At 43.9% G+C, this 19634-nt stretch overlaps 2 protein-coding genes across 11 annotated transcripts in view; both read right to left on the bottom strand.

Annotated features, from left to right (window-relative positions):
- fry (FRY microtubule binding protein) overlaps nucleotides 1-19634 on the bottom strand; it is a 433098-nt gene that overhangs the window by 127867 nt on the left and 285597 nt on the right. The window lies entirely within an intron of this gene.
- b3glct (beta 3-glucosyltransferase) overlaps nucleotides 1-19634 on the bottom strand; it is a 90939-nt gene that overhangs the window by 51118 nt on the left and 20187 nt on the right. For both annotated transcript variants that reach the window (XM_033022869.1, XM_033022870.1), the window contains exon 5: nucleotides 5445-5521. In XM_033022869.1, the coding sequence (XP_032878760.1) occupies nucleotides 5445-5521 (77 nt within the window). The remainder of the gene's footprint in view (nucleotides 1-5444; nucleotides 5522-19634) is intronic.

Genomic DNA, 19634 nt, shown 5'->3' with positions numbered 1-19634 from the left:
TATAAGGTAAGGGGGGAAAAGATTTAATAGGAACCTGAGGGTCAACATTTTCACTCAGAGGGTGGTGGATATATGGAACAAGCTGCCAGAGGGGGTAGTTAAGGCCGGTATTCCCTAACTCTCAGTCTGAAGTAGGGTATCGACCACTAACGTCACCCATTCCTTCTCTCCAGGGATGCTGCCTATCCTGCTGAGTTACTCCAGCATTGTGTCTATCTTCAGTGTAAACCAGCATCTGCAGTTCCTTCCTGCACTATATATAACAACACAGTTAGGTTCACAGAGAGGAAAGGTTTAGGGGGATAGGGGCAAATGGGACTAATGTAGATGGGTCGGCATGGCTGAGTTGGGCTGAAGGTCCTGTTTCCGTGCTGTATGACCCTATGACTAAATGCTTCAAATTTAAATTAGTGATGTTAGTTTTTGATCTCGTTCACCAGCAATTGGATAGAAGCCTACAGGGATAGTGAGGAAAGAGCTGGACAGATTTAGATGCTGGAGGGTTGGTTTTGGTGAGCTGAATGACTGGTTGAACAGAACACCTTTGACACAGCCACATATCCCAAAGGGCTTGACAGGAGATAAAGGACAACAGGAATCACAGGAGACATTAGGACATTTTGTTCCTGATTATGTTCTGATACTATTCTAGACAGAGATCTGAAAGATAGCTTAAAAAAATGGAAGGGAACCAAAAATATTTTTTTGTCATTTTTACACCAGACGGAAGTGCCATTTCTGTTTTCACAGTGATCCAAATAGGAGATACAATTTCAATGTTTTCTTGTGTTGTATGAAGTTAAATTGATTAAATGAAAGATACAGTATGCAAACAGGCCCTTCGGCCCACTGAGTTCATGCTGGCCATCGATCACCCGTTCTCACTAGTTTAGACTTTAGAGATACAGTGCAGAAACATACTCTTCGGGCCCCCAAGTCAGTACCGACCAGCGAGACAGCAGATCTACAGGTTGAAAGATGCACGTTCAAATGCTCACTGCTGGAGATCCCATAGTGCATCTGAATGAGAGCATCGGCCTAAATAATGGAACGTGTTCTACCTTGAGGTGCCTTGTGAGCCAACTAGCATGACTCAAACTGTTGGTGGAACTCAGCGTGTCAGGCTGCATCTGTGGAAGTAACAGATAGATGGCTTTACAGATCAGGATCCTTCTTCAAAACATCACCTGTCCACTCCCACCACAGATGCTGCCCGACCTGCAGAGTTCCATTTTGACTTCATCATTCAGTAGGTTTAGTCAATGATATAACTTTAATTTCACACATGCGCGCGCACACGCACACACACACACACGCACACGCACACAATAATGCCATTCGTCAGTTAGTGTGTGTATAAAATAATATTTTGGAAATAAATTAAGGGATCTAATTAATTAAATTGAATGAATGTACATTATTAAGCACAAGGTAGCCATTTTGTCTGACCAATATCCCAGCTAATGCTATACGCAAATGAGACACAAGGAACGTGGGACGGCACAGTGGGGCAGCAGTAGAGTTGCGGCCTTACAGAATCAGAGCCCCGGGTTCAATCCTGACTACGGGTGCTGTCTGTAACGGAGTTTGTACATTCTCCCTGTGATCACATGGGTTTTGTCCAGGTACTCCGGTTTTCTTCTTCTTTTCAAAGATGTGCAGGTTTGTAGGTTAATTGGCTTCAGTAAAAATTGTACATTGTCCCAAGTGTGTAGGATAGTGCTAGTGTACGGGATAATCGCTGGTCGGCGCGGACTCGATGGGCTGAAGGGCCTATTTCCTTGCTGTATATCGAGATTGCAGATTTCAGAGATACAGCGCACAAACAGGCCCTTCAGCCCACCGTGTCCGCACCGACCAGCAATCTCCATACATTAACACTATCCTACACACACTTAGGATAATTTACATTTATGCCAAGCCAATTAACCTACAAACCTGTACATCTTTGGAGTGTGGGAAGCAACCGAAGATCTCAGAGAAAACCCACGTGGTCATGGGGCGAACGTCCAAACCCTGTACAGACAGCACCTGTAGTCGGGATCAAACCCGGATCTCTGGCGCTGTAAGCTCTGGAAGGCAGCAACTCCACCTTGGCAGCGCTGTGCAGCCCTGAAGCCTTAAAGAGATGCTGGAAGCCTGAGCAAAACGCAAAGTTTTAGCTTAGTTTAAAGATACAGCATGGAAACAGGTCCTTCAGCCCACCAAGTCATTGACGACTAACAATCACCCATGCACTAGTTCTATCCTACACACTAGGGACAATTTACAGAAGCCAATTAACCTACAAACCTGTACCTCTTTGGAGTGTGGGAGAAAACCGGAACACCCAGAGAAATCGCACGCGGTCACAAGGAGAATGAAAAAATTCCCTACAGACAGCACCCAGAGTCAGGATCGAACCTGCTTCCCTGGCACTGTAAAGCAGCAACTCAACCACTGCATCACCGTGCCACCCCTTCTGGAGGAACTCAGTGGGTCAGATAGCATCTGTGGAGGGAATAGACAGGCAACGTTTTTGGGTCACTCAGGACCCTTCCTCAGATATGTTAATCTTTTATTAACTGGTCCTGATACAAGGCATGACATTGAGAGAACACAACACTCTTCCAGTAATAATATCAAAGGATTTCCAAGTTCCAGTTGAACCATTTGACAGGCAGGACATCAGTTAAAACAACATGTCAGTGTTCCTGTTGGAGCCTTCGACAAGTGAGCCCAGACACATATCTGAACACTGTGGTATGTATGTGCAATAAATTTAAAGACAGCATTCCCATATTAAATGACGTGGAAGGTAAATTAAAGGAAGAAGTTGTTAAAAATACTGTAGAGATAATAAAGTATTGAAAACTGCAATCTTTGTAAAGTCAGACTTAATTACACCAATCATTTTACAATCTGCTACAAGAATGGAAAAAAAATGTTTCCAAGTTCACAACTATGCAATTCTCGTCAATGTCTAATGTATTTAACATGTTAGTTTCAAACATATAACTAGGAAAAATTTGAATGCACATTAAAGGGGGAAAAGGGGGAATGTTTAATAGAGATGCGCAGGGCAAGAATTTAGAATTCTTCTCTGTAGCATGTAATGACATTCACTAATCAGCAGCAGACTAGGAGCTGGGCGGTGGTGCCAATGAAGAGATGTACTCGTTAAAAGATTGAAAGGATAAACCTGCTGGGTTTTGTCCTGCCCCAACCTCTCTTCCAGCTTTCTCCCCGCTACTACAATCAGTCCATCACACAGACCAGACTCTCCATCATTGACTTCATTTACATTTCACGCCACCTCAGATTAGCAGCCAATATAATCCCACCCCCATCATTCCTCCTTCTCCCGTCCAGAAGGTTACGAAGCTTGAAAGCGCTCACCACCAGACTTGGGAACAGCTTCTTCCTTTCTGTTATCAGGCTTCTAAACAGTCCTTCCATGAGGTAGTGTACTGTCCAATTCATCCCGTTGCAGATATTGGACTTTGTCTATGGAACTGGTGCACTACAACGCTGCAAACTATATTCTGCATTCTGCATCTTCCCCTTTGCTCTACCTATTATACTTGAGTTTGGCTTGATTGCATTGATGTATAGTATTATCTGATCTGATTGGTTTGCATGCTAAACAAAGCTTTTCACTGCACCTTGGTACATTTGACAATAATAAACCTGAAGAAGCATACTGACCCGAAACGTCATCTGTCCATTCCCTCCACAGATGCTGCCCGACCTGCTGAGTTTTCAACTAGTTTAAACTGAACAGATGAAGAAGGATCTCGACCCGAAACGTCACCTATTCCTTCTCTCCATAGATGCTGCCTCACCCGCTGAGTTCCTCCAGCATTTTTGTCTACCTTCGATTTTTCCAGCATCTGCAGTTCTTTCTTAAACTCAACAGATGAAGTATTTTCACCATGAATTTAGGGACAGCAGAATATTGCAGAGTAAATTCTAATAAAGGAAATACAAATTTTATTGTAGACACTGCTATAAGATCAGCCCTCATCCTCCTATGTCACAAGGAATAAAGTCCCTTTACACAGAGAGTGGTGAATCTGTGGAATTCCCTGCCTCAGAAGGTAGTTGAGGTCAGTTCATTGGCTATATTTAAGAAGGAGTTAGATGTGGCCCTTGTGGCTAAAGGGATCAGGGGGTATGGAGAGAAGGCAGGAATGGGATACTGAGCTGGATGATCAGCCATGATCATATCGAATGGCGGTACAGGCTCGAAGGGCCGAATGGCCTACTCCTGCACCTATTTTCTATGTTTCTATGTTTCTCGCCTGCCAATCCTCTCCCTGTAGCACAGGCCCCCGAGTCCTGGCAAAATCTTCATCATCACTGCACTCTTTCCAGCTTCCCATCCTTCCTATAGCAGGGTGACCAAAACTCAACACGATACTCCAAATGCAGCCTCCAAAATGGTAATTGTCTTCTATGAATTATATCTTAGTTCAATCTGCAATGCTGTACTCATCTTACAATAAGACAAATCTCACTGAAGTTTAATTTGCATTAAATGATAAAGTCTGATCTACCAAATTCTTAAATCTTCTCCATTAACCTTCCTCGAGTTTTGAAATAATTGTTTTGATTTTTCTCCAAGAAAACCCATTAAAAATATCATAACGAGATTAGTTTGCCTTTACACACAGCAGCAACATTTATTCCAAAGATCTTACCGATAAACCCGTCTAACATTGGGTCCCGAGGAACACTGAGTTCCTGGTTTAGTTAGTTTAGAGTTTACACTGGAGTTTCCAAATAACAAGATGTCTACTGATTCCCAAGAAACAAGGTAGGAAAAAAAACTAACAGAGAAAATGGATCACATATCACAGAAGCAGAATTAGGCCATCCAGGCCATCGAGGCAACTGCCTTTCAATCATGGCTGATCTATCTTTCTCTCTCAACTCCATTCACCTGCCTTCTCTCTGTAACCTTTGACACCCTTATTAAACAAGTTTCTGTCAATCTCTGCATTAAAAATACACGATGACTTGACCTACACAGGCGTCTGCGGCAACGAGACTGAGGAAATGTGATTTGTATCCAGTGACTCTTATAAAATTCTACGGATGCACCACGGAAAGCATACTGTTGTGTTTCATCACACGTTGGTTTGTGAATAGCTCTGCCCAAGACTGCAAAAAAATTGCAAGGAGTTGTGGATGTAGCCTAGTCCATCACACAGACCAGACTTCCCACTATTGACTCCATCTACACTTCACGCTGCCTTGGAAAACCAGTTAGCATAATCAATAACTTGTCCCACCCTGCTCATTCCTTCTTCTCTCTGCTGCCAACCGGCAGAATGTACAGAAGCTTGAAAGTGCGCACAACTCAAGAACAGGTTCTTCCCCTCTGTCATTAGGCTTCAGAAAGTTCCTACCATAAGATGGGGTACTGTCTGATTCTGTCTGCGTTACCTGGGAATACTTACTATGGTATAATGGGGATGATTGTCCAGGCTCCTTCATGCTTGCTCAATTCATGAATCAACAGCACAGTTGGCGGATACTAAGAAGAGAGAGAAAAAAAACATAACAAAACTTTAAACAACATTTTAATTCCTGTCTCATGAAAGGCACAACAGTTCCATTTACATCAAGAATCCAGAATGTTTAATTGTCATATGTACCAACAATGGAACAATGAAATTCTTACTTGCTGCAGCATAAAGGGCCTGTCCCACGAGCATGCGACTCCATGCGGCAAGCGCGACCTAAAGGACCGGTCCCACCAGCATACGCCTGCATGACCTAATGTGGTCGCTTGAGCCGTACGGCCTCGCGGGGCCGGTCCCACTTTGATCGCCGGAGCCGGATGGAGTTGTGCGGTTTAAAAATTCCGCGCGGCAACGGCCTGCCGGCCCGCAGCCTACTCGACGCTGTGTCACTCACTTGACCTCTGCGCCGCTCCCGCTTCTGGTTTGGTCGTGCTTGCCGCATGCAGGCGCATGCTGGTGGGAACGGCCCTTTAGGTGGCGCTTGCCGCATGCAGGTCGCATGCTCGTGGGACAGGCCCTTAACACGTCTACAAAAACAGCACTCGCTAGATAACATAATAAATCTGTAAATTGCTTCCAAGTGTGTAGGGAGTAGATGGGAAACAGAGAACTAGCATGAAAGGGTCATCGATAGTCGGCGTGGACTTGGTGGGCTGAGGGGCCTGTTTCCATGCTGTGTTCTAAGCTAAACTAAACTACAGAGAAAAGGTCCAGGTTTGCACTGAGGAGCCAAAGCAAACTATCACTGCATAACATCACTTGCTACATCTTTTAAGTTACAATTCATTTATTTCATGGCTCCATTTTTTCTGCTTCTTTAAACTTTCAACAGTACCTCAATTATTTTAATATGCATATGCAGGGAACGGAGGGATATGGATGATGTGTAGGCAGATGAGAGTTAGTCTTGGCATCATGTTCGGCACTGATATAAGATTTAATAGGAACCCGAGGAGCAATGTGTCAGTTTAGTTAAGTTTAGAGATATAGCGAGGACACAGGTCCTTCGGCCCACAGAGTCTGTGTCGATCAGCGATCACCCCAGGGCTGCCAACTCTCACGCTTTGAGCGTGAGAATCACGCATTTGGCCAAATTCTCACGCTCTCACGCTGATCACAAATTTCTCACCACTGTCGTGAGAAATTCTGTGATCAACGAGAATTTCAAAACTCATATCAAGTGCATGGGCTGCGGGTGTTGGAAAGCCGGGGGTGAGGGAGGGATGGATGCGGAAGCAGAAGTAGGGGCAGGAACAGATGCGGACGGGGAGCCGGGGCTGGCGAGTGTTTGCTGGGCTGGCGAGTGTTCGCCGGGCTGGCGAGTGTTCGCCGGCCGGGCTGGCGAGTCAATCGCTGCAGCTCCAGCCATGGAGCAGGCTCAGTTCAAGAGTCCTGGGCCATCGGAGGTTGGTCGGAGGTTGCGCCGCTGCGGTTAGTCTCTGGGCCAAATTCACCCTGGTGACCGGCATGGATCAGGCAGCATCTCTGGATAGAAGGAATGGGTGACTTTTCTGGTCGTGACGCTTCTAAGAGTCTCTAACCAAAACCTTTAGAAGGGTCTCGAGCCTAAACGTCACCCATTACCAGAGATGCTGCCTGTCCCGCATTCCAGCATTCAGAAATTGTCCTGTCCCTACTCCAGCATTTCGTGTCTCTCTTCGGTTTAAACTAGTATCTGCAGTTCCTTTTCACACAATGAGACCCAACAAGATGACTTTGCAGCTGGTACCAGGTAGGAGTCAGGTGGGAGAGGGTCGGAGAGAGAGGGGATGTTAAAGAAATCGATATTCATACTCAATCGGGGAAATTAGTTGATATCTGTCTTTAAATTGATATTTTGTTCATCTTTAAATGGAAGTCTTGGATTCCTGTATCGTGGGAACAAATAAGCAAAGGCAAGATGGTAAATATAAACCACAAATTAACTTCAGAAAATGAAACTTGTAGAGATGAACTTTGCCCTTCACTTTACAAAGAATAACCTCGGGAATTATGCAGTAAATGTCATTCAAATACGCTGCAACCTTGGAATAATATTGTGCATGTTCAAATCCAATAAGTAAGTCTTGAATTGTTCATATTATAATTAGTTCAAAGATACAGCGTGGAAACAGCCCTTCGGCCCCTCAAGTCTGTGCTGACCATCGATCACCCGTTCACACTGGTTCTATGTAATCCCACTTTCTCATCCACTCCCTACACACTCGGGGGCAATTTACAGAGGGCCAATTAACCTACAAACCCGCACGTCTTTGGGGTGTGGGAGGAAACTGGAGCACCCGGAGGAAACCCACGCAGTCACAGGGAGAATGTCTAAACTCCCCACAGACAGCACCCAAGACCAGGATCGAACCCGGGTCTCTGGCGTTGCGGGGCATTAATTGTAATGCTAATACTTGGGCCTCCGCTGATATGTCGGGATGATTACCCAATATTACTGATTATTAATCCATTGATTATATTATTGATTATATATGTTGCGCCCGTTCTCCTTTATCTGTACATTGTGAGCGGCTTACTTGCATTTACCGGATAGCACGCAACAAAAGCTATTCCCTGTACCTCGCCACAGGTGGCAATAGTAAACAAAATCAATCTATTTACATGTATCTGTGTGTTGTTGCTTTAACCGGCCTGTAAGGGTGCAACAACTGAGAATGACATTGTTCAGATGTCGCTGCACGCGACAACTAAACACTCTTGCCTTCGTTCTACACTTGAAATTACCACAATGACATTTAAACGGCATTTGGACAGGTACACGTGTAGGAAGGAACTGCAGATGCTGGTTTAAACTGATAAACACAAAGTGCTGGAGTAACTCAGTGGGTCAGGCAGCATCTCTGGAGGGAAGAAATGGGTGACGTTTCGGGTCGAGACTCTTCTTCAGACTGAAGGTCTGGTTAATTGGCTTGGTATAAGTGTAAATTGTCCCAAGTGTGTGTAGGATAGTGTTAATGTGTGGGAATCGCTGGTCGGTGCGGAATCGGTGGGCCGAAGGGCCTGTTTCCGCGCTGTATCTCTAAACTGAACCCTGTCCGGCTAGCAGGGCTGTGTAGGGCCGCGTGCCAGGACACAGTGACATCTGGCTCTGATCTCCACAAAGCCAATCACGTATCGAGCAGCGCCACAGATCAATGGACCTCTGGTGCTTGGAGCGGGTCCACAGACACAGAGAGGAAATTGGCTGTTACTCCAGCTTTTTGTGTCTATCAGTGACTTGGAGAGTGGGCTGGACAATGTGTGACGCAGCTGGTCGCGGCTCCCTTAATCTACGCTATTCCCACGCACATATGGGCTTGTCCCACTGAGGCGACTCTTTAGGCGATTGTCAGGGACTAGTTTTACTAGCATTCACCGACACCTCGCGACAACCTACGACAACCTCCGACAGCAAAAATTGTTGCCACTGTCGCTTGTAGTCGTCCAAAAGATCATCTAAGTGGGACAGGCCCTTCAGGCTGCGGCTCGGTGCATCCTGGAGGACAACCAGTGGCTGCTGGAAGTAGGTACCAAGCACTGGGTAGAAACGGTGGAAGATAGTGGCCTTCAAATGGGGGTGGTTGGAGAAAGTATCCTGCTTGCCCTCTAGATTTTCACTGACTGTAACTGCAGGAAAAAAGTTCCCGATGTTGGAGGACTTCAGAACCAGGGGTCACCGATTAAGAATAAAGGGTAGGCCAGTTAGGACTGAGATGAGGACAAACATTCTTCACCCAAAGAGTTGTGAATCTGTGGGATTCTCTGCCACAGAAGGCAGTGGAAGCCAATTTTCAAGTGAGTTACATTTAGCTCTTGGGTCTCGTGAAATCAAGGGATATGGGGAAAAAACAGGAAAGAGGTACTGATTTTAGATGAACAGCCATGATCATATTGAATGGCAGTGCTGGCTCAAAGGGTCGAATGGCCTATTCCTGCACCTATTTTCTATGTTTCAATGCTTGAGTATATGGCAATAAAACTCGACCACTTGATTTTGAAGCATTCATGCCTGGTGAAGGTATAATGTAGTCATAGAGTGATACAGTGTGAAAACAGGCCCTTTGGCGCAACTTGCCCACACCCGCCAACATGTCCCAGCTACACTACCTGCTTTTGATCCATAGTCCCTGCCTCAACTATCTCCTCTGGCAGCTTGTTCCATACACCCACCACCCTTTGTGTGGCAAAGTCACCCCTTAAAAAGTTATCTCTTAAAAATACTTCAAACAAAAAACATTGAAATCATATCTACAATGCACTAAAACATGATTTTAATACATCATTTTTCAATAGGTCCCTACCGTGAGAGGGGGAACACCCCCTCCCCCCACTCAGTTGTTCCACTCCCTTGCCAGATACCCCCAAGGCGAGTGATCAGTGATCGCTCAGCCCCCCCCACTTTCAAAAACGCTCCCTGGCCCCTGGTTCAGGCAGAGAGCACTGCCAGATGTGAGCGGGGAACTGAGACCAGTTGTCTGTAATGTCTGGATCCCAATGCTCAGCGCTTCGTAGTGGGCTAATGTGATTGAATTGTAATTAGCCTGACATTAGGTTGACAAAACCTAAATTTTTAATCTGAAATATCCAGGGGTATGGGATAAGTGTAATATTAAAATGACATGCAAGGTGTTAGGCTGTCTGTCACAACATACAGCCCCAATAAGTCATTATTTCCTTCAGTTAAATATTGGAAAGGTAGCACTATTGTCATTTGCCACTCAACTATTATGTTTGTTTACCTCACTGACTGTTTCTAAACCCCCCCCCCCGCCCTAATTATTTTGACAATTGAATAGAAATGTCCCCAATCTCGTTGTTTTATTAATTGAACACATAGATGAACATCCTCAAGGAGTGTAATCAAATGGAAACCGATTCAGATGCAATGATTAAGAGCTTGTTCAAAGAAGGGGAATATTTTAAAGGAGTGACAGAGATAATTGCAGGGGAATGTGTGAGGAGGTTATTATTTGTCTTTAGTTTTAGCTTGAACCAGGACATCTGAAGATTCAAAGTTTAATATAGTAATTGTGTTGATACTGACTCCAACCAACCACGTAATGAATATCATCCATTCCGGAGGTTTTATTTTTCTGATGCCATTTAAACTCACTTGGATTTCAATCACTTCAATGTAAAAGTAATTGGGAATGGGAAGCATTGGAACAAAATTTTGCCCTCGGTACTTATTAACTGTAATATAATAATGTATGCATTTTGGTAGGTGCAATCAAAACAAAGATATTTTTATCATTGTTGTGTTATGAATACCACAGGAAATATTATGGACGCTCAAGGTCACATTTAATAGAATAATATTGCTTAAATATATAGTTATTGGAATTTGCATTTCAGAAAAGTCCCAGCTGAGAGGAAGACAGCAAAATACTGAAAATATAACCATATAACCATATAACAATTACAGCACGGAAAACAGGCCATCTCGGCCCTTCAACTCCGTGCCGAACACTTATTTTCCCCTAGTCCCATCTACCTGCACTCAGACCATAACCCTCCATTCCAATTCCCGTCCATATACCTATCCAATATTGGGGGTGAAAATGACTTCAGGACAGTTTGTTCGGAAAATGAAGGAAATAGTAACAGAATACTTATACAACTGAGAGAGTATAATTTTATGGATGAGAAATCGTGTTCAACCAATTAATTAATTCCTTGACAAAGTAACTAGCATGTTAGATAACAAGGAAGCCAATGGGTGTCGCAAATTTTGTTATCCAAAATTTGGTCTGTGAAGTGCCCCATGAAAGATTTCCGCATTAGATAAGCACATGTGAACTTCAACGTAATAGGTTAAGTCCAGGGGGTCAGATATGGGGCATTATGTGTGGGCCAGATATATTGTCAGTGCAGAGGGGCTAGGAGCAAGGCCAAGTGTGCATCCAGAGTCAAGGTCTGGAATAGTACTAGGTGTGCAGTAAAAGCTGGGACAATGGGAGTGTTCAGCACTGGGAACCTAAGCAGGTAAGCAGCTATGATCAGGGTAGAATAGGGGACCAGGTGCAAGGCTGGACTCAGGGTCAGGAATGAGAGAAGGGATGCAACTGGAGTCAGGGTCAGGAGTAGTACCAGGTGTGCAGTGAGACCTAGGTTGGTCAACATGGGCCAAGTGCTTGATTATAATCTGATTTCCATACATGAATACACAAAGATCATTCATGTTCTGCACCTGTTGATCAGAGTCTGCCTCTACTGTGGAATGTAATTAGGAATGTAATTTAGCGCAACCTTATTCATAGCTAATCCAATTTAAAGCATAAATATTGCATTCAAGTGTAAGTTAAAAGACTCGCTACAGTATGCACCAGATTACACAATTTCAAGCTGGGAAATGCAAAAGCTCCGTACAGTGGGAGGGGGCACCCCCCTCTCATCCCCCCTTCGGTCGCTACGCTCCTTCGGGCTTGGTCTCTCGCAATTTCTCACTCCCAACTCTCACCCAATGTTGGCAGCCCTGTCACCCCCATACACAAGCATTATCCTACACACTAGGGATGATTTACAATTTTACCAGAGCCAAATAAGCCACACGCCTGTACGCCTTTGGAGTGTGTGTTAAAATATCAAAGACTAGAGGGTGTAGCTTTGAGGTGAGAGGGGCAAAGTTTAAAGGAAAAGTGCGGGACGATACAGCGTGGAAACAGGCCCTTTGGCCCACCGAGTCCACACCAACCAGCGATCCCCATACATTAGCACTGTCCTACACACTACCGACAATTTACAAAAGTCAATTCACCTACAAACCTGCACGTCATTGGAGTGTGAGTGGAAACCAGAGCACCTGGAAAACACCCACGCAGTCACAGGGAGAATGTATAAACTCCAAAAAGACAGCACCCGTAATCAGGATCCAACTTGAGTCTCAGGTGCTGTAAGGCAGCGACTCTACCGCTGCGCCACTAAGCCACCCTATTCTGCACTCTGATATTTTTTTCTCCGTTCTACATTGTACTCGAGTTTGGCCGATTGTATTCATGTACTGTATTATCTAATATGATTAGATAGCAAAAGCTTCTCACTGTATCTCAGTACATGTAACAATAATAAACCAACACGAATACTAAAAAAAACGCTGGCTTACAGCAGACATTAGAATGCCTAAGGTAGACACAAAATGCTGGAGTAACTCAGCGGGCGAGGCAGCATCTCTGGAGAGAAGGAATGAGCGACGTTTCGTGTCAAGACCCTTCTTCAGACTGAAACGTCTCGGCCTGAAACGTCGCCCATTCCTTCTCTCCAGAGATGCTGCCTGTCCCGTTGAGTTACTCCAGCATTTTGTGTCTACCTTTGATTTAAACGAGCATTTGCAGTTCTTTCCTACACATTAGAATGTCTAGATGTGAATACAAGGAATTGCAGATGATGGTTTACAAAAAAGGCACAAACTGCCGGAGTAACTCAGCGGGTCATGCAGCATCTCTGGAGAATATGGATAGGTGACGTTTTTTGATCAGGACACTTCTGTTCGATAAAGGGTTCCGATCTGAAATATCACCTATCAATGTTTTCCAGAGATAATAATAATAATAATAAATTTTATTTATGGGCGCCTTTCAAGAGTCTCAAGGACACCTTACAAAAATTTAGCAGGTAGAGGAAAAACATGTAAGGGGAATGAAATAAATAGTAGAGACATGACTAGTACACAAAGTAAAGACAGAATTCAATACAAAACACAATATGAGGCAATGAATGCACAGATGAAAAGGGAGGGGGACGTGGGGCTAAGGATAGGCAGAGGTGAAGAGATGGGTCTTGAGGCGGGACTGGAAGATGGTGAGGGACACAGAATTGCGGATCAGTTGGGGGAGGGAGTTCCAGAGCCTGGGAGCTGCCCTGGAGAAGGCTCTGTCCCCAAAACTGCGGAGGTTGGACTTGTGGATGGAGAGGAGACCGGCTGATGTGGATCTGAGGGACCGTGAGGGTTGGTAGGGGGAGAGGAGGTCAGTGAGATAGGGGGGGGGGGGCAGATGGTGGAGGGCTTTGTAGGTGAGGATCAGGATTTTGTAGTTGATCCGGTGGGAGATGCTGCATAACGCGTTGAGTTACTCCAGCACTTTTTTTGTGAGAATTTCTCGATGTATGGCAAGCATGCACATCAACTCATTCTCAAAGACAGCAAACATGAAGGGAAAAAAAGCACAATTTTTAACTAATCTATTCAGCATTTCAGAAATTTAAAAAAAAATTGGAATGCACATATGTATTACGATTAAAATTATACGATATTCTAACATTTTAAAATCCAATATATTTTGAAATATTTATTGGAAGGATTATAAACTTAGCTTTATGGACCAATGAATTTGCTAAACAGTATACGGTTAATCAGTTATTAAAACTAACTGCTTACAATTCTAACAATAAATTGTAATATTTTTAAGGTTTAGGAAAATAATTTAGAGATTTAGTTTTGAGATACAGCATGGAAACAGGCCATATGGTCCACGCCGACCATCTATCACCCGTACACAATGTTATCCCACTTTCTCATCCACTCCCTGCACACTGGGGGCAATTTACAGAGGCCAATTAACCGACAAACCCATATGTCTTTGAGATGTGGGAGGAAACAGAGCACCGGAGGAAACCCACGCACTCACAGCTAAAACGTGCAAGCTACTCGAGGTCAGAATCAAATCCGGGTCTCTAGGCGCTGTGAGGCAGCAGCTCTACCAACTGTGCCACTCTGTAAAAAGGTATTTTACAGCAAGATTAGCTTGGAAATGTATTAACTTTCATCTCAATTCCCCAACTTCCCTCAATTCCTATGAAAAAAAAAGTGAAATAACACATTCGGTGAAGGTCGGCTGAATGGCTTTTATGCCTCTTCCCCCCTTATCTAACACCTTTTCACCTTCAGCCTTTGTCACTTACCCCATCCATCTGCCAATCAACCCCACATCACTTGTCTCCACCTATCACTCGCCAGGCTTGGTCCTGTCCTCACCTCTCTTTTCCAGCTCTCTCCCTTACACTGCAATCAGTCTGAAGTCTCAGGTTGGGACCATTCTTTAGACTGAATCCGAAACGTCACCTGTCCATTCCCTCTCCAGATGCTGCCTGATCCTCTGAATCTCCAGCACTTTGTGTTTTGCTCCAGTATCTAGCATATGCAGTTCCTCTGTCTCCAATAAAATGTACAACAGTCTTCTCTAGAGGATCCTAAAGTTCCTCTCACCTTCAAGTGAAACAGTGACAAACGTTGATAAAATACAATGCTGGAAGAACTCAGCGGTTCAGGCAGCATCTGTGTAGGGAATGGACAGGCAACGTTTCAAATTCAGTCGGAAGAAGGGCCCCAACCCGAAATGTCACCTAACATTGCCAACCTGACCTGCTGAGTTCTTCCAGCACTTTGTGCTTTGCTCAAGAATTCAGAATCTGCAGTTCCTTATGTCGACAAATGTAGATAGTTGTCAGTAGGTAGACACAAAGTGCTGGAGTAACTCAGCGGGACAGGCAACATCTCTGGAGAGAAGGAATGAGTGACGTTTCATGTCGAGACCCTTCTTAAGACTCAGATTCTTCAGAATCTGAAGAAGGGTCTCGACCTGAAACGTCACCAATTACCGTCTCTCCAGAGATGCTGCCTGTCCCGCCGAGTTACTCCAGCATCTTGTGTCTACCTTCGATTTAAACCAGCACCTGCAGTTGTCTCATCTATATTACAGAAAAACTAGCCCTGATAATCAACTACTGTTAGGTCCACAATCTGCTTATGTCTAAGGCCGTTGAGGAAGAAAGTGGGGCATTTAAGTTTAACATCACCCCTATGCACTTAGATGACATTAAAACACAATGTAAATGTATCATCGCAATGAGTTTTCATGCAGGCTTTTGTGAGAAGTCAATGACCAGCATTAACATACGGAACACAGAGTTCATTAACATCCATCCTGCGGAAACATTTATAGGTCATTCCCAGAATGAATTCTCCATCCACTATTTTGCACTGTCAAGCTGATATACAGAGCATGCTGTGACCTTGTTCATGGTTTGACACACAAACCCAAAACGGATATGCAACCAGGAAACGGTTGTCAACCTGTCAACTAGATAGTTCTGAATTATGGCAGGCAAATTACAAATTAATTAAAGACACAAAGTTCGAGAGTAACTCAGCAGGTCAGGTTTCTACTTCCAAATTCATAGTGTGGTGATGCTATCCCTAATGGATATTAATTGTCATTTAGCAAAAATTATCTTTTAGCACATTACAGCAATTGCTTCTGAGACAGCAGGCACCTGAGTTATCACTGCTGAAGTTATCATGACCTGGAATCAGGCGCATGTTAAAACGGGTCCAACAGGTTAATAAGAAAGTCTGTGCATTGGATATTATGTACCAGCATTAATTACAACACAGGGTCATTATGGTCTGGTAATATTAATCCCTGTGCAAAGAAAACAAACTGCTGGAGGAACTCAGCAATTCAAACAGCTTCTGCAGGTCACATGGTGTTCAGTTTTGGTCACCATGGAATAGGAAAGATGTTGTCAAGCTAGAAAGGGGGCAGAGAAGATCTACGAGGAGGTTGCCACGACTAAACGGCCTGAGCTATAAGGAGAGGTCGGGCAGGCTGGGACTTTATTCTTTGGAGTGAAGGAGCATGAGGAGTGATCTTATGGAGGTGTAGGAATAGGTAGGGTCGATACACATTGTCTCTTGCTCAGAGTCGGAGAATCGAGAACTCCACAATTTGAGATTTGTAATAGAAAAAAACCCACATGTGGTTAAGTGCACATTGTCAGATTTTCATAAAGACCATTTTTATACATTTTGGTTTCACCATGTAGAAATTCGTAATGTTTAGGACACAGCAATGTCGTGTAAATGAAAGTTGTCATATTTAGTATTTTGTTGCATATCCTTTGCATGCAATGACTGCTTGAAGTCTGCGATTCATGGACATCACCAGTTGCTGGGCGTCTTCTCTGTTGATGCTCTGCCAGGCCTGTATTGCAGCCATCTTTAGCTTATGCTTGTTTTGGGGGCTAGTCCCCTTCAGTTTTCTCTTCAGCACATAAAAGGCATGCTCAATTGGGTTCAGATCGGGTGATTGACTAGGCCACTCAAGAATTGACCATTTTTTTGAAAAACGCCTTTGTTGCTTTAGCAGTATGTTTGGGATCATTGTCTTGCTGTAGAATGAACCTTCACTAAGTAAGACACAAACAATCTCCCAGATGTACTGGAGGACAGAGGATCTAAGGGGGTGGAGGAACTGAAAAAAATTTTCATTAGGCGCGAAATAGTATTGGGTAGGCTAATGGGACTGAAGGATGATAAATCCCCTGGGCCTGATGGTCTGCATCCCAGGGTCCTCGGGGAAGTGGCTCTAGAAATATTAGATTAGATTAGATAGCCTTTATTGTCATATAGTGGACGCATTGGTGATCATTTTCCAATGTTCAATAGATTCAGGATCGGTTCCTGTGGATTGGAGGATAGCTAATGTTATCGCACTTTTCAAGAAAGGAGCGAGAGAGAAAATGGGGAATTACAGACCAGTTAGCCTGACTTCGGTGGTGGGAAAGATGCTGGAGTCAATTATTAAAGAGGTAATAATGGGGCATTTGGATAGCAGTAAAAGGATTAGTCCAAGTCAACATGGATTTATGAAAGGGAAATCATGCTTGACTAATCGTCAGGAAATTTTTTGAGGATGTGACAAATAAAATGGACGAAGGGGTGACAGTGCCGATCAGCAATCACCCCACACAATAGCACTATTCTAATCACTAGGGACAATTTACATTTTTACTGAAGCCAATTAATCCAGAAACCCGCACGTCTTTGGAGTGTGGGAGGAAACCGGAGCACCTGGAGAAGACCCAGGCGGTCACAGGGAGAACGTACAAACTGTTCAGACAGCACCTGTAGTGAGGATCCCACATGGGTCTCCTGTGCTGTAAGGCAGCAACTCTACCTCTGCGCCACTCTGTCAGCCGTTGTTTCATCACACAAGCAAAAAGGCAGTCCCACGGGTTCAATGTTTTCTTAAGAAAAACGATCTCCTCTCAACTCCCTTGAAAAACAGTAACCATGTTTTACCTTCACGTCGTTTGTCAGCCTGACCTCCAGCTTTCCTTATTTATTCAGTTGAATTAATTGCCACATATAAACACATTAGTTCATTTATTAATTCATAAACCTCAATTTCAATCTCCTGTCAGCACAGTTCTAGAGCGTAGACAGGCAACTCTGCGACTGTTGGGTACCTAACCTGTATTAAACTGGAAATGTGAGGAATAGATGGGGTAAACACACGGTCACTTGCCCAGAGTGGGGTAAATCGAGAACCAAAGGACACAGGATTAAGGTGAGGGTGGGGGGAGGGGGGGTGAAGATTTAATAGGAACCCGAGGGGCAATTTTTTAGTTTAGTTAAGTTTAGAGACTTAGCGTGGACACAGGGCCTTTGGACCACAGAGTCCATGTTGACCAGCGATCACCCCATACACTAGCATTATCCTACACACTAGGGATGATTTACAACTTTAACAAAGCCAAATAAGCCACACACCTGTTTGCCTTTGGAGTGTGTGTTAAAATGTCAAATACTAGAGGGCGTAGCTTTCAGGTGAGAGGGGCTAAGTTGAAAGGAGAAGTGCGGGACGTTTTTATTCACAGCTGTTAGTGGGTGCCTGGAACACACTGCCAGGAGTGGTGGAGGAGGCAGATACAATAGTGGCATTTAACAGATTTTTGGATAGGTACGTGGATATTCAGGGAATGGAGGGATGTGGATCAGATGCAGGAAGAGGAGATTAGTTCAAAGGGCCTGTTCCTGTGCTGCACTGTTTTGTGTTCTATGTACTTATTCATTTATAGGTAACAAGACAACAAAAATCATGGAACAGAATCCAAAGCACCACTGCCATCTAGTGTTGATGCTAACTGCTGAATATAACAACTCAGAACACAACAATATCAGGAAATACAGTATTATTCATAGAAACATATAAAATAGGTGCAGGAGTAGGCCATTCGGCCCTTCGAGCCTGCACCGCCATTCAATATGATCATCCAACTCAGTATCCTGTACCTGCCTTCTCTCCATACCCCCTGATCCCTTTAGCCACAAGGGCCACATCTAACTCCCTCTTAAATATAGCCAATGAACTGGCCTCAACTACCTTCTGTGGCAGAGAATTCCACAGATTCACCACTCTCTGTGTAAAAAATGTTTTTCTCATCTCGGTCCTAAAATACTTCCCACTTATCCTTAAACTGTGACCCCTTGTTCTGGACTTCCCCAACATCGGGAACAATCTTCCTGCATCTAGCCTGTCCAACCACTTAAGAATTTTGTAAGTTTCTATAAGATCCCCCCTCAATCTTCTAAATTCTAGCGAGTACAAGCCGAGTCTATCCAGTCTTTCTTCATATGAAAGTCCTGCCATCCCAGGAATCTGTCTGGTGAACCTTCTCTATAATCCCTCTATGGCAAGAATGTCTTTCCTCAGATTAGGAGACCAAAACTGTACGCAATACTCCAGGTGTGGTCTCACCAAGACCCTGTACAACTGCAGTAGAACCTCCTTGCTCTTATGCTCAAATTCTTTGCGATGATAAACATTAACAATCCGAATTTCTAAAATCTAAATAAAACCAATACATTTCAAAATTCCAAGAATTAAGGGCCTGTCCCACAGTACGAGTTAATTCAAGAGCTCTCCCGAGTTAAAAAAAAAATCAAACTCGTGGTAAGCACCTAGAATGTACGGAGCGGGTACGTCGGAGCTCGGGACGTTTCTTAGCGGCTTCTTAAGCTAACGGCAGGTACTCGGGAAACGCGGTAAGCTCTGGAAGACTGGTCAAGATTTTTCTTTTTTTAAATATTTTTATTTATTAGAAGTACAGTAAATTACAATAGTACAAGCCAGATATATCTTATTACATTTATTGTACCCCTTCATTCTTTAAGCTTTAAGGAAAAATATAGATAAAGAAAGTAGAGAAAGTGAGAGAAAGAAAGTTGTGTTCGTGTAAAAGAGTGAACAATGAGAAAAAAAAAAAAGAGGCCCATTGGTTAGAGAAAAGAATTAAGAAATAGACCCTAGAAAAGAAAGGAGGAAAAAGGAAAAAAAAAAAACCCAAAGCTCTATTATAAAA

This window comes from Amblyraja radiata, chromosome 6, assembly GCF_010909765.2.
Source record: "Amblyraja radiata isolate CabotCenter1 chromosome 6, sAmbRad1.1.pri, whole genome shotgun sequence".
Lineage (NCBI taxonomy): Eukaryota > Metazoa > Chordata > Chondrichthyes > Rajiformes > Rajidae > Amblyraja > Amblyraja radiata.
This window is presented reverse-complemented; position numbering and strand designations above follow the sequence as displayed.